General features: G+C 37.3%; 1 protein-coding gene across 4 annotated transcripts in view; it reads right to left on the reverse strand.

Annotated features, from left to right (window-relative positions):
* The window catches only part of si:dkey-174m14.3 (uncharacterized protein LOC563117 homolog), a 32,045-nt gene that overhangs the window by 2,642 nt on the left and 12,622 nt on the right, over positions 1-16,781 (reverse strand). For 2 of the 4 annotated variants that reach the window (XM_051873990.1, XM_051873989.1), the window contains 5 exons: positions 13,081-13,283; positions 8,660-8,821; positions 4,695-4,761; positions 3,792-3,899; positions 3,593-3,673 (listed from right to left, as the gene is read on the reverse strand). In XM_051873990.1, the coding sequence (XP_051729950.1) occupies positions 3,593-3,673; positions 3,792-3,899; positions 4,695-4,761; positions 8,660-8,821; positions 13,081-13,178 (516 nt within the window). In that variant the 5' untranslated portion in view covers positions 13,179-13,283. Of the gene's footprint in view, positions 1-3,592; positions 3,674-3,791; positions 3,900-4,694; positions 4,762-8,659; positions 8,822-13,080; positions 13,284-15,772; positions 15,966-16,781 lie in introns of all 4 variants that reach the window. The other 2 variants (XM_051873991.1, XM_051873992.1) reach the window with 2 other exon arrangements.

The following is a 16,781-nucleotide window of genomic DNA, read 5'->3' on the forward strand; positions in this document are numbered from 1 at the left end:
AGGCTGCTATGGAAACCTATCAGGCAGGGATAAAAGGGAAATAATAGCTTAGATCAGGTCAATATCCTTAAGATGCAGTAAGAAACATACAAGATTGGTGAATGGAACTGAAGCCCTCAATGAGCACAGAAATACATTTGCAAAGCGGACAGCCAAAGATATTAAATCTTCAAATCTGTACTAATGGTCTACGTAAGTACATGGTTTTTAGTTTTTCATTTAGCGAAAATTGGCCAGAGGGAAGAACCACAGATTTCATTGCCACTGACACTACACACAGAGTACTAGGCATCAATCCAATATCACAACTCTTTTTACCTCTCAGTTCTTTCACCATAGCAACAAGAAGAAAGTAAATTGCAGCTAATTAGCTAACAGAACATGACTAATTATAGAAGCATGATAAGAGGAGCCAAGACAAAGCAAAAATTGTAGTTCTTCAAAACCAATAGGGTTGGTCTTGGTTCAACAAATCCGATTCTTGCTTTTCAGACTTTTTTGGGCTGCTTTTAAATAAATTTCTCTATGGTTATACAGAAACTCAGTTTTTCCTTATAACCACATGAGACACCTTCAGCTATGTCCAACTGACTATTTTAACGAATGCTTAGTGCCAATTCTTTGACATTCTCATATAAAACAATATTCAAGGCTGAATTCCCAGAATACGTTGTGTAACAGACACATTGATGTTTCCATTCAGGTATATCTGCCAAGTATGAACAGGTTTTTAAAGCAGGCTGCATGCCAACATAAGTCTCTGCTCTAGACATCATGGGACTGGCATAAGGCTTGGAGCAGATTCTATAGATAAACTGCCAAGTTTATTGGCACACTATTATTACTTAAACTTCCTCCCACTTTCGCCCTGCCAGAATAGTTGCTCATTCTTAATTGGGACAGAACCTCAATATTTCTTTGAACAAGGACTTGATTTACTATAGTTGACCTAAATACTAGTATATCCCACTAAATAAAAACAATCCTGTTTCTTGATTTAGTACGTTTATATCAGTCCAAAAACATTTAGCTAACTGTTAGTGGTTAAACAATATGGCATTAAAGGGGATGGTTGGGTTTATTTAGATGAAATATCTTTTGGAAAAGTATAACCAGCAGTATAACCTACTTGAAATCCGAGAGGTTTTTTTTTATTTATTTATTTTATCTCTCATAGAAAGCAATGAAATTACCACATCCAAGGTCCAGAGAAGTAGTAAAGACATCGTTAAAATAGTCACTGTGACTACAGTGGTTCAACCTTAATGTTATGAAGTGACGAGAATACGTATTGTGTGCAAAACAAAACAAAAAAATAACAACTTTATTCAACAATTTCTTCTCTACCCTGTCAGTCTCCTACACAGTTGACGCAGTGCAGTGCTTCCGTGTTTACATCTGAACGCCAGCTTAGTATTGGCCGATGCTGTTCACGTGAGCACTATGACGCTTGTGTGATGGTGACGCAGGAGCTGGCCAATACAGAGTCTGCGTTCTGACGTAGAACACGGAAGCTCTGCAATGTGTCTTCAATGTAAACTGCGTAGGAGAATGACAGGGTAGAGAGGAAATTGTTGAATAAAGTCGTTATTTTCATTTTGTGTTTGCGCACAAAAAGTATTCTCATCACTTCATAACATTAAGGTTGAACCACTGTAGTCACGTTGACTATTTTAATGATGTCTTTACTACATTTCTGAACCTTGAATGTGGTCATTTTGTTGCTTTCTATGGAAGATAAAAAAAAACCCTCTCGGATTTCATCAAAAACATCTTAATTTGTGTTCTGAAGATGAACAAAGGTCTTACCGGTTTGGAACGACATGAGGGTGAGTAATTAATGACAGAAATTTTATTTTAAGGGAACCACTGGTATTAAGACTTGTATGGCTTAATATAACGTAAATTATGTATCTTACTGAAATATGTAGTAGAAACCCCATGAAAGACTTAACGTTATTTAAAAAAATCCATGACATATTTGGACAATGGGCGGCGCCATTTTGTTTAGGTGCACAGTGTGTTCTAAGTTGATGACGTCAAACGGTTGCACTCGGTGAGTTACTGCCGCTACCCTGTTGTTATTTTTACCGCAACACAACTCGGAATATAATATACAATGCCACATTATGCAGCTGTTGGTTGTAATTTTCAGTCGATGGACAACAAGAGAAGAGATGCAAGTCTTTACTGCTTTACTAGCGATAAGAGGAGAAAAGAATGGGAAGTTGTGAAGAATGTGGACGAATAAAACATCCTAACTGCATCTTTGTTCTTTCCACTTTAGCCCTGATGCCTTTGATACTTTTCATCTGTATGTTTTGGTGCAACGGTAATCTAGTAACGCATACATGTCTTAATATTTGCGGGGTTCCTTTTAAAACCCGATCAGCCTTTTCAATTTGAGCCAGAGCGCAAAATTAGTGAGGATGAAAACATCGAAGACGTGCAATGTTTCTGTGGATATTCGAACAACTGTTGTATGATTGACATGTAAAAATCATCTGATATGTCACCTGAATGCATTACACACAGTTAAACACGCTGAGAAGATGCTACTGTTTCATGCGGTCACAGATATCTCGTGCATCACAGCGCACGCAAGCTTTGAGGCAGTCTGTCTCAATCGAGATGTGTTATATAGGCTGCCCTCGTCAGGCTCCACGACAGGCGCAGCATTTGGTTAAATACACTTATATCCATCGACAACTGTAAGCTCTTTCAGTAGCTGTGGTCTACTAAAAGCCTCAAAGGCATCAGGTCTAAAGTGAAGAGAACAAAGACGTGGGTCTTTAGGAAGTTTTATTCGTCCATATTCTTCACAACTTCCCATTCTTTTCTCCTCTTATCGCTAGTAAAGAAGTAAAGACTTGCATTGCTTCTCTTGTTGCCCTTCGACTGAAAATTACAACCAAAAGCAGCACAATGTGGCATCATATATTATATTCCGAGTTCAACGTAGCTCAACGAGAGCAACCATTTGACGTCATCGACATAGAACACACTGCGCACCTAAACAAAATGGCGCCGCCCATTGTCCAAATATGTCATGGATTTTTTAAATAACGTAAATCTTTCATGGGGTTTCTACTACATATTTCAGTAATAGACATCATTTATGTTATATTAAGCCATACAAGTCTTAATACCAAGGGTTCCCTTTAAGGGTTACTAGACAGCTACAGGCAGGTGAGATTTTATCAGGTTGGAGTTAAACTCTGCAGGACTGTGGCTCTCCAGGACTTTGACAGACTGTGTTCTATTGTTATTCGTCATTGTTATATAGACATATTCGATTATATTTCAGAATGTAATATTCCATTTTTACTTTTACATAGAAGCAATAATGGGTCTATAATATTCTTTTCATCACCTGTTAGCATCCTTTGTTATAGGAATGTTTTTAAAATAAGCAAATACAATAAACCAGATCCTTATCTGTTATAATGAAAGAAAACTAAGGAAGTCCATATAAATGGTAAGTACATTTTTTATGAATGCCTTTCTTGTAATTTAAGTAACTCAGCTCATACACTAATTTATGACACCACTGCTGTTCTTTGCTAAAATTGCATACATGCTGCTGACTTACCTCAGATAACTGGGCTCTGTAGTGTGACTTATTGCACTGCAAGAGCTGTGCAGCCAAGTTACAGTCTTTTCTGTACAAGTCCTATTGAGAGTGGTAGAAAAGGAACATTAGATAATCCAAAGCAAATACACAGTCCTCCAAAGGGCTGCCATTAAGCCTCAGTGTGTAAAAGAAATCAGATTGTCATTATTTCTCTTACATTATCCTCTCTCAGTTTCTCAATGGTCATCTTAGCTTCCATGAGATGATTGTTAAGGACGATGATTTCTCGGCTGAGAGCCCGTTTCTCATCATCGTGGTGCTGCGACTAGATGAAAGGAGCACATTTTCAGAAAAAAACCCTCTATGATATGCATTTACGATGATATAAGCCCTAATAGATCACCAGTAGAAATATATAGACAAGTTCACACAGTGAGAAGTCAGTGCACGTGTTAAGTCATTCTAGGATATTCCTGCAGCAGATGGGAATTAATTGGCGTACTCAAAGAAGCATAAATTAAAGTTAATAAATTGATCATTTCATACCTGGACCCATAACCTTCAGGGTCATCATTGATGCAATATGTTACTAAAAAAAACCTGTTTACTATAACAAACTCGGAGTAAACCCTAAGGGGTGGATCCTAATACAGACATGCAATGGTCATACAATGTACTGCGGCAGGCAGGCTAATTATAATTGAATTGTTTCGAACTTCAAATTAACAAACAGGCTGTGATGCAGATTCAGCCAGTATAATAGACTCACTATCACACTGTCATGTGAAGGCGGACAGGCTGTTGTAATGGACTGTAATTAATGTCAGGCGCACCAGTGGAAGTTTATTGATATTCAAATAGACTCTTAGTGCATTCAGTGCTATTGTACATGTTTAACACATTCACTAATATGTCACACCACAAAACACGTGCACACATGGACAGAAGTGCGGACAGCGATGTAAACACTTTCATCCAAAAACCCATTTAAACAGGAAAACACTTAAAGAGCGAGATGAGTACTTGTAAACACATGTGCGAACAAAACATTCGCACATTAAAACAAAAAGCAGTGTGTGTGCACTCGCCCAGGCACCTCTTGTTTAATTTGTGCACTCACATTTCGGTGGATTTTATCCTCTAAGTCCTGGTTGATCCTCTGCAGTGCTGAGTAACTGCTCTGTATTCTGTGGGAAACACATGAACAAAACGTCTTGCTTCAAATCCATACAATGTTCTTATATGCCTTCCTTATTTCCATAGACACTTCTGTTAGATAATCCCAGGTTTTATTATTATTATTATTATTATTTTTTTTTTGAAGTCGGTTGCCAACACTCTCACCAGCGCACCTGTTCATCTTCCACATTATGTTATGGTATCTGTTGCAATATCAATTCACAACATTTATTTTACAATGGACCGAGGAGCCCAACACATGGCCAAGCTATAACTGTACAACTGACTCCTACACACTTGGCATTGGCCAGCAGATGCCTAAGTGAAACAATCTTCCAATTCACTTACTATCCATCCGAAATAGTATCCAAGGTAAGAAACAGTGCATCCCACATCACAAAGTATGTTTTAAATATTAAGGCAAATGTGTCTGGATGATATAGTTTTTTCCAGTGGATTTTTGAAGTGTGCATCCATGCGAGTTTCTTTTTGGCTAATATTGTCCTAAACCTCCTGTCACAGCATTTTTTAAAAGTACATTGTCTGTGATATTCTGTTATTCACTATTTGGAGCTAAATGGTATTCGCAACTGTTTCAAAGAGTGTAAGAGAACATGAGTAAAAAAGAATTGAAGTATTGTACTGGGTTTATTTTGTTCTTTCGTTAAAAATAGTTAAAGGTGCACTCAGTTTGTTTCTCTAGCCAAAATGCAAGTCATCTCATTATAGTGACACCAAGTGGTGTGGAAGCAGGAAAAACCAAACATTGTGATCTAGTGGTGACATTGCATAAATGTGCTATTGCCAGTTAGCCCTACTTAATTTTGTGATAGTGTAAGTCGTATTTGACAGGTCATGTGATTTCTTCATGGCGGCCCCAGCGAGTTGACCTGCTCCATATAAAATAAAACGGCTTTTATCAAGTTAGTGAAATATATTTCCAAAAAAGTACTATTTATTTCTTTTGGGATAAAACTTTTTTTAATGAAAATCTTTTATAATACACTCACCCTGTGAAAAATATTCTCTATTGGATTAAAGTCAGGGCTTTGATTATAGGGCAATCCATAACCTTAATTTGGTTTGTTTTTAACCATTCAGATGTGGACATGATTCTGCATTGGTGTTGGATTCTGTGAATTATTGTTCTGCTGCAGCACCAAATACGATTTATATTCAGCTCACACACAAATAGTCAGACATTCTCCTTAGGAATGGTCTGTTATGTAGCAGAAATTATACTTTCATCAATGATAGCAAGTCATCCAAGTCAACAGCTGCAAAAAATCTATGTACAATCACAGTGCTGCCATCATGTTTCACTGTAAGTAATATGATATTGTTGCAGTGGCATCCTGTATTCATTTTGGACCAAATACGCGAAGACTTGCAACCTCCATAAAGTTCTGTTTTGATTTTTGTCTACAGAATATGATCCCAAAATTCTTTACAGCAGTATGGATAATTAGTGACTTTTTCTACTAAAAACAAACAAACTATACTTTATATATAGTTGCATTCAAAATCATATATTATTTGAGTAGGAATGAACTTCATGACCATTAAAAAGTATGTTCTATATTGTATGAATGTGTGGAATATGAATTAAATCCAGACATAGTACATCTGCCATTTTGGCTTTATCATGTGACATACAGTGTCAGTTGCATTGCTTCAAAGTCTTTCCCGTGGCCTCATGGGATTGTAAAGTGTCCATCATATGCACAATTCAGAAATTTAGGCAGAAGTAGTGGGTTATTTATAACCCACTTTTCGCCTACTGTTGTGAATACTACGAATTCAGACATACTATTAATTTCACACGTTTTTAGTCTAACATATAGTAGGGAAGCAGGCATGTTCGGACACAGTGTATGTTTTATGTTTTGACTAATTTAAAACCATACTGTGAGAGAAACATGCAATAAAAGACAAAATTAAATACTTTTTCACACAACCTTAAAGGGGATGTCTAATGCTATCTCATGCATTCTGACTTATTTACACTGTTAAAGAGTTGGATTCTCATGCTAAACATGGTCAAAGTTTAAAAAAAAACGAGTTGGACAAATGACATATTTCTGTGCCAAATACACTCCTTCAGGGTTCGTATACGTTTCGGAAAGGTTTTTTTTTTCGAGTATGGCCCTGTATGACATCATAAAGGGCAGAATTCCTTGTATGGGCACTTCTCCCGGAAGAGCGCGCGCGCACATAAACCAGTAAACCAGTTACGGAAGTCGTCGACAGCGCTGCACAGGACTGGCTCGAGAAAGATTTGTCTTTTTTTTAGACCACAAAATCAACAATGTCACCAAAGAAGTGTGTTTTTGTTTGTGAGGGAAAGATAACCTTGTTTAGCTTCCCAAGGAACTTAGCGTTAAAGGATTAGTTCACTTTCAAATGAAAATTACCCTAATCTTTACTCACCCTCAAGCCATCTTAGGTGTATATGACTTCTTTCTGATGAACACAATCGGAGATATATTAATAAATATCCTGACGCATCCGAGCTTTATAATGACCTAACAAAGGTCACGAGTATGAGCTGAAGAAAGTGCTTCCGTCCACATCCATCCATCATAACGTACTCCACACGGCTCTGGGGGTTAATAAAGGCCTTCTGAAGTGAAGCGATGCCTTTGGGTTAAAAAAAATATCCATATTTAACAAGTTATGAAGTAAAATATCTAGCTTCCGCCAGACCGCCTTCTGTATTCAGCATACGAAAGAAACGGAACTGGCGTCGCGTCAGTTAAGCTTTTTCCGTAAGTTGAATACGGAAGGCATAGGACATATAGCATTTTGAACTGTAAGAGTTTTACACTTTCTTCATAATTTGAATTCGGAAGGTGGTCTGGTGGAAGTATGGATATTTTTTTTACACAAACGCATCGCTTCGCTTCAGAAGGCCTTTATTAACCTTCCGGAGCCATGTGGAGTACGTTAATGATGGATGGATGTGGATGGAGGCACAGCTTTATCCACTTTCTTCAGCTTCATACTCATGACTCCTGTTCACTGCCATTATAAAGCTTGGATGCGTTTATTATATAAAATTAAATATATTAAATAATATTTATTAATATATCTCCAATTGTGTTCATCAGAAAGAAGAAAGTCATATACACTTAGGATGGCTTGATAGTGAGTAAAGCTTGGGGTAATTTTAAAGTTGTGCAAGTGTGTTGGTTTGTTCCCGGCATTTCGGTGACGAATGTTTTATAAACAAGGCCCAGTTTGACGTTGGATTTGCAGATCGGTTGAAACTGAAAGATGGAGCGGTCCCAGTGATAAAAGATCACGGTCATGAGTCGAAACCGCAGGCGGTAAGTAAAACTGCATCAAATGTCTGTGTTTTGTTGGCAATCGGCGTGTAAGTGCATATAATGTAAACAACACAAATGTAAAGTTAATCAAAGTTATCCAGGTATAATGTGATGATGTATTGCGTGCTCGTGACTCTTTAGCTCCGCCCACGGCATGCCTCCAGGAGCTCGTCTGTTTTCGGAAAGAAGCGGTTCAGCTGTATCTGTCTTTTATAAATCTGATAAAACTGAAGACTCTTCAGAGATATGAAGGATGCTATACTACTCTATAGGTACTCAAGATTAACATGAGATTGGCAGAAACTGTATGTTTTATGTCCCCTTTAAAGTTGAGTCATTTTTATAGTGATGAATTTAAATAGATGCTAACGCTTGCTAACATACTGCCATGTTCTTTTGCTACACACTCAAAAGTATGTTCTTTTCCTTCACCAACAAGGTAGGCGAATTGGGATGCAGACAATATCCAAGTTTCAAGTCCATTGTCCTGATTGAAAAATTATTCAGTTAGTTACCATATGTGGATGGAAAGCCCCATTGTTTTAAAGCCAGATGCGATTGTGTACACTCTACTTACCGCCGTAATTTGTCAGTGAACTTGTCGAGCTCCTCCTGGGCTCGGCGCAGCTCGGTCTCCAGGTACTGCCTCGTGGAGTCAAACTCACGCTCTAAAAGCTCCAGCTTATGAGTGGTGTATGAGAGACGCTTCCGCAGGTCTTCCTTCTGTTCCTGCAGAGAGCTACATATAGATACGCACATGATTACATTCACTTCATATGACAAAATCTCACAAAAATAGTCATTGAATTCTTTCTACATGGATCAGGCAGAGATTCAGGATCAATAATGAGAGTGTAAAAAAAAACAGCTGTTTTGTATGAACTTCGTTGAGAAATGTATCTCAGCAAAACCTCCAGATTTACGAATGCATTTCGCTTCATTGTCACTGACATGATCAATAACTGTCATACAACCCACTGATCGCATTTAATATAACTCAAACACGCTTGTGTCAAGAGTGCTTTGATAAATCAGGTTTACTGACCTTTTTTATCCCCAACACTGATTTTTTTCCCATTTCCCACATTGATCCTCAGTCACATGACCAATGCCATGTACAGACGGTCTATTTATAGATCAAACACACAAGCAGGGATGGGGTGAGAGAGATGGATGGAACCAAACGCAGCTTTTTGCGATACGTAAGAGAACCACTGACAGCTCTTAATGGTTTAGTATTGATGGACAGATGTGTGGTGGACGGTAATGACTTTTCTGGCTGCTGATAGAGCTGGCGGCTTTGAGCATGCCACAAACCAAGCTTGATTAGACGGTCAGACAACACGTGTCTGAAGCAGTGAGAATGTAACATGTCTGAGAGATAAATGTACTGGCAATCGATATACACATGTATTTGGAAGAGAGCACACAAGCAAGACAGCTCACGCTAATTCTCAGCAGGCCACATGTACAGCAGAACACACACCGCACAGATTCACACACTATTATCACTTGTGCTGTCTCAATAGAATCACAGAGACGCATTAAGCCAAAGCATTAAGCTCGGCTTAAAATGAAAGCTGGATTCTCTTTACAAAATATAGTAAGCTGGTACCATGGTTAATATTATGATGAATAATTACCATTATAATTCATATATTATGTTATTCATGATATTCCAAGAAATGTCAGAGAACACTCTGCTAATAATATATTACAACAATCTGAAATCACGTTTGTTGGGGGATGGGGTTAGCAGTTGGAGATCCCTCTGCCGAAATCACATTCGGGTGGGTGAATAGGGAGGGTGGTGGGTTCACTTTGTGTTTGCAAGTGAGCTGGTGAATTAAAAATAAACAAAATTCATAAAATTAAATAGTGAAAACTAGGGATGTCGATTGTTTAAAAAAAATCACAAAGTAATAACACGGATTTCTGTAAATAATTGGCAATAATCACATGAAACAAATCATAATCATAAATATAATTTCACATTGAATCCCAAATTAATGTAGGCTTACTGTTGAAACCACATATATATTATATTTAACATTTAAGCCATATATAAATATTTTAATATATAATAACTAATAATTTATTATTATAATATAAAATATATATTATATATATTTTTAAAGGCACAATATGTACATTTTCGCAGCTAGAGGTCGCTTATTCAAAACAAAGGCGTTGCTTGATGACCCCTTGATTTTGCGTAATAATGGGATGCGTTGTCTTCACGTCTACAGCCAGGTGGAAAAGAATTGGGATGGGACTCCAGCAGAAATCATGTTCATGAATGAGACTATTAATGTTACTGTAGTATAAAGCAGAGCAGTGCTGAGTGCTGTACGAGCAGAAAAGAGGCCGCGAAAGCGATTGCTAATGAGAGACGAGCGTGACACATGTCGAGAGCAGCGAAACTTTTATTATGCTACAGTCGCCACTTCCACTTCTTCCAGTCAAGTGTTAATGAGGTAAAGCAGCGCTGATTTATCATATTAAATACATTTGTGTGCTGAAAGTTGTTATAATGCTACTCTGCATTCACTCAGCGCCTACTATAAGACACTTGTTGCACACTGCAGTAAGCTAGATCGATATTAGGCATGGTAAAACATGGTACTCCATGTAAATCAAGAAAACGAGATTTAAACAATAAGACTTACTGTGTTGAGCTATATAACATGATTAGTTTTCTGTTGATGAATGTATCTATCTAAACAATTGCTCACCTGTCTAATAAAACACATAATATATTAAAGCGTCTTTGGTGTTTCCATGGTTTCTTCAAAATAAAACCAGAAACCTAGGGTAATGCGGGTATGATGTCATTGATAGGCGACGCATGGACACAGACCGTGTCCTGGTTAAAATTGCTTATTTCTCTGGATTTAAACATTCTTGGAAACAATGTTCTACTGGTTTTTGAATATTTTAATCCAAAAATATTACATATTGTGCCTTTAACTTGTTTTATCAGTTATTTACCATTTCAGAACATTAAAAAAATATTAAAACAACTTTTAATTTAAGTGAACCTATAACAATATTCACATAATCCTATTGTAATGTCACATTTATCTTGTGTAATGTATAAATATATAAATATAAATATGTATTTTATATTTGAAATGTTCTTTCGCAATTTATTTAAGAGAACACAATTCATCCTTTCAGTGATAATCTACCATCATTATATATCCTTTTCTGGATTTATGCCTTTGTATTTTTCACTCAAATCATTGCTGTTACGTAAGCAATAAGGTACGAGAGGCTGTGCTGTATCGTCACGACTGAAGGGCGTTGTTAGGCATGACGCAAAACAGAGTGTCTAGCCTTGAGTACCTTATTGCTTTTATAAAACTGTTACCACACAATACCACTATTAAAGCCAAAAATATGTATCAATGCAACTTTCATGAAGTAAACTTTCACTAAAAGCCTTTCTTCCGCTCGAAAAAAAATAGTCCCTGACCGTGATCAGCAACACAAGTTACATTATTAAGTGGCAAAGACTGTCTTTATAAGTGTGTCAGTCAGTAGCGAAGACTTTTACATTGAAGAGACTGAATTGTTGTGAACACAGAACAAGACGCAACTGGCAAATGCTCTGACTAGAGCTGTCAGTCATGGGAAAACCCCTTAATTGTTAAAAGGACAAGATAATACATAGGACATTTAAACAGATTTTTTGTGATGAACATAGGACTGACCTGAAAGGAAATGCTAAATCTGAATGCAGGTAATAAACTCGATCACTCGATCTTTCTCACAATACTCTTCTACATAATACAGTAAGCTTCAATGGACCAAATCAATTGAGAACATACAGTTTACGTTGCTAAGAGTGGTTGCTAAGGGTGTTGTGTAGTGATACACCGAACCATTGGGTGAAGCGGTCATAGCCGTGTTTTATCGTGAATAAAACACAGCTATTGACCAATCAGAATCAAGGACAGGAACTAACCGCTTTATAGTGACATATAAGGGCTTTTTACACTTGAAATAGTTAACCCTGGGTCATTCTAAACCCCTGGTGAACAGAATCCTGGGTTATCTTTATTCACATTTCACACTGCTCGTACTATACCCGGGGTTGACAGGTAATCCTGGGTGTTCATAAACTACCGTTTAACAATGCACATTCCTAAACCCCGGGTTAAAGTCCTTTTCTGCATATTTGTGGTGTCAGTGTGACTGACTGGACAAATGCAGCACCTGACCTGTTTATATAAAGACTCTAGCATTGCGCATCCTCATATTACACATTACTGACTGTAATATCAAGTTTTTTTCTGAGTGAACTTTTCAAACTATAAAGGTAACAATGACGGACATTTTCCATCGCCGTTTGACATTTTTAACATTCTAACAATCTTTTTGTAACATTCTAACACCGCATCGTTTCACACTGTACAAGTTTGGCACCGCAATGTACCCCGGGTAAAAAGCGGTGCTAACCCCGCATCTAAATTACAAGTGTGAAATGCTCTTTTACCCGGGGTTAAAAGTGGTGTTTAGAACGACGATAACCCGGGGTTAAGAACAGTATGAAAAGCCCTATAGTGTGACAACTTGCCTGGACGCTACTTCATATGAATTTGTCATATGAAGGACACGAGGTGGAGGTAAATGTAAGTAGATGTCTACACTGGTCATAGTCTGTATATGAAACTGCATAATTTTCTCCACTTGTTACCCACTATATATTGAGAAGTGTTGGTTCGTGTATTGGTTTACTAATTTCTTTAAACAGCCCTATTTAGCAAACCAATAACACTTCCATAGTCACAAGTGGAATGGAGAGCATGATTATCGTACTGTATGTAGTGTGTACAATAGCACATTCATTGGTCAACACTTGTAGCAACAGCACTCATGATGGTAAGGGTGGAACCAATCTGTCACAGCACTATGAGTTCAGCACTCGACGGATGCACATGGTTGATGGGATGACTGTGGTGGGCGGACGGCGGGGTTGAGAGAGTATCTTACCTCTTTTTCTGATGTTTACAACCATTTCGAGAGGTTTTAAGGGCCGTTTTCCCAATATATATCTTTTTCATGGTTTTTCGCAGTAGGCAACCTCTCATGAGGGTATGTGTATAAATTCTCCACTCCCTATCAGGGATTCCACTTATTCCTGCTCGAGTCTGAGGTTACCTTTCCCATGCAGCCCTGACAGACCGCTGGAGATCCTGCCAACAGAGTAAAGAGAGTGCCGGGTGGCGCTTGCAATCATGTTACAAAATAATAGCGACAGCAATTAAGAAAGTGTCATCAAACTTGTGAACATCTTGAAGCTTCATGCATGAAACTGTCACGGTGAGAATGAGCGTGCAGCGACAGGCGTAATTAACCTCTTTGGGCCGATGCCACTGCGCTGATGTTTCGTGTGACTGGGGGTCCCTCACACAGGTGCGTTCATGAGCAACGAGATGAATTAAGATAGGAACGCGATGAGACAGCTTGCGACTTCATCAAAAGAACATTCGCATGCACAACCTTCTGTGCACGTAGATCCACCTAGTTAATCTATAGAGCACTGCTGCTTGGGGAATATTTATACCACGCATTTATGACACTTTCCACTAATAAGGTTTGAAACAAGGCCTGAAACTCTTAAAAAGTTTGAAAGGAGGTGCTTAAACTTCAGAAAAGGATTGTCAACCTCACTAAATCTTATATAAGCTATTGTATTTATTTTTTATGAGGTTTGAAATTTTTGCAACCCTGTTACCACAATTTGGGTAACCAAAATGACCAAAACTTGTCTAAATACAGTTTAATACCCTGACTGAGGTGTTTTTGTTATTTTCTTTTAATAAATATTAAATGGGCTATATGTAAGCATTTTCATATATTAAACTCTTTTTTCATTGCCAATGTATAAGGGTCACTAACAAATAAGGTTTTTAAAAGTGTAAAAAAATCAGTGGAGATATAATTAATTTTGAAGTTTTATTAAGTGTTAACAATGAGATTATGTGGTTTTTATAATCAATTAACACTGCTTTTGTCATTTTTTACAAGATGGACAAAATTTGTCACCTAAAAAACCGAATGACTTAACTAAAATTTCAGTTTTACCGAATGACACTTTGGGTTATACCGAATGACGATATTTTCAAACAATGCTAACAGGCTGATATCTAGCTAGCTAGCTAACTAGCAAAAGGACAATCAAACATTTTATATTTAGTACAAGTTTTTGATATATTACAACATTTTCCATGTTTTATAGTAGTTGTACCGAATGACATGATGTTTCGGGACATGCGTATGATCAAGTGAAAACATGAATTTTTCAAACAGTTAAAAGAGAGTTTGTTACTTTGCTTCACGACCATGTGGTCCTTTGCAGGTGTCTGAATGATGTCACATCCTGTCACATGATATTGACCGCATGACTTGATCCAAAATGGTCCCTTTATATTGGTTACTCCGAATGACATCAATGAAATTAATTTTTCCGGACATTCCTTCTCATAACAAAGCAACGACTTCTACACATAATTTTAATACTATTTTGCACTATGTTAATATATGATGTTATAAAATCCTGTCAGAATAAAAAAATATATACATTTATTACATTTTAAGATATTTTAATCACAAATGAAATGGCTGTATTGGCCTTTGGACGGTTAAACCGAATGACCATTTGACACTTCAAAACCTTTAAAATACCTTTATATGTAGCAAAATATAATTAAAACCTTTCGGATTCAATAAAAGATCTAGTTGTACTACCTTACACTGGATGTCATATCTTTGTTTTTTTTTATTATTATTAAGGCCTTCGGACAAAGAAATTATCCATCACGTCATTGACCCATAAACAGCTTGTAACGAAACTTAAAAAAGAGACCTTCCCCGACTTCCTAGGTTGTTTATGACTGTTTATGATTTTTATTTGAAGGAAAGCGTGCAGCTCATATTAATATATCTAAATTTCGCTCTAAGCAGCGTTGGCGGTGTCGGGATGTTTGTTAACAGTATCAATGCAAATTGGTATTTCCAACTTCTTTTTACTTCAAAGCAAAGAAATATGCCATGAGTATATCGAGGCCTTGGATCACGTTCAGTTTTTTGTACATTATGTGTGGACGAGTGCGAGCACAAGCAATACGTTTCTGGCTGCAGTTCACTTAATGGCCACCGGCGTCGCTAATAACAAGGGTTTCTGAATTCTACATAGCCCCGTTAAAGTCGTCATGAAATCAAAATTGACCCTATTTACTTTGTTAGTGCATATTACTAGTCTTGTGGTGAACAATTAATCCGTGCAAGTTAATACACAGAAAAAGAATTATTTGTCGTGGTAATCTTTAATTAAAATCTGAAAAGTTACTTCCGGTCTGGAATGGCGTTCCCTCTCAGATGACGTCAGTTTGACGGCTTGGGTTGAAAACACTTAAACCACTCCCCTCCAACCATTAGTCTGCTATTAGTAAGAGATGGAGAGGAGGAGCGCTAAAGTAAAACCCTGCCCTCTATTCAATATTCCGTTTCACTTGGAAATACGTCATAACACTGGAGTCGTTTACAACTTCCGGTTCACTGGGACTTAAAATAAATAAATAAATGATAATAAATGCACACACATATATATAATGAATAAAATAAAAAAAACACAAAACAAGTATACGTAGGCAGTGGTTGAATAAAAATTTAATTTACTCACCCCCATTTCATCCAAGATGTTAATGTCTTTCTTTCTTGAGGAAAACGTTCCAGGATTTTTCTCCATATAGTGGACTTCACTGGGGTACAGCAGGTTGAAGGTCCAAATTGCAGTTTCAGTGCAGCTTCAAAGGGCTCTACACGATCCCAGCCGAGGAAAAAAGGTCTTGTCTTGTGAAATAATCGATCATTTTCTAAAAAAGAATACAAAATTATATACTTTTTAACCACAAATGTTCATCTTGCACTAGCTCTGTGATGCATACATTACGCAATCACGTTTGAAAAGTCACGCGTGACGTAGATGGAAGTACCGCAGTAGGGCGAAAAACTCATCTCATCTCATTTTCTCCCCCAACTTCAAAATCGTCCGACATCGTTGTTTTACCTGATTTTTGTAAAGTCCGTTTGACTTAGTCTTTGCACGTTTACTTTGTAGACACTGGATTGGTACTTCCACCTACGTCACATGTGACTTTTCCAACGTGATTACGTAATGCGTGGCACATCGCAGAGCTAGTGCAAGATGAGCATTTGTGGTTAAAAATATACTTTTTTATTTATTTATTTTTTTAGAAAATGTCAGATTGTTTCGGTAGATAAGACCCTTATTCCTCAGCTGGGATCGTGTAGAGCCCTTTGAAGCTGCACTGAAACTACAATTTGAACCTTTAACCCGTTGAACCCCAGTGAAGTCCACTATATAGAGAAAAAATCCTGGAATGTTTTCCTCAAAAACCTTAATTTCTTTTCAAATGAAGAAAGAAAGACATAAACATCTTGGATGACATGGGGGTGAGTAAATTATCAAGACATTTTAATTCTGAAGTAAACTAATCCTTTAACACCTGCCAAATGAGGGTGGATTTCAGCAGTGGTCTGTAATGCAGTCATTCCTACTAGCCACTTTGCCAGGTTGAATTTTATTATATATATTTTTTTCAAATGAAGTCTTTTAAAAAGGCATCTGAAATATTAAACCAAGTGCAATGCAGTATTGTCAAAAATAT

The sequence above is a fragment of the Ctenopharyngodon idella genome, chromosome 20 (assembly GCF_019924925.1).
Source record: "Ctenopharyngodon idella isolate HZGC_01 chromosome 20, HZGC01, whole genome shotgun sequence".
NCBI classification, from domain to species: Eukaryota; Metazoa; Chordata; class Actinopteri; order Cypriniformes; family Xenocyprididae; genus Ctenopharyngodon; species Ctenopharyngodon idella.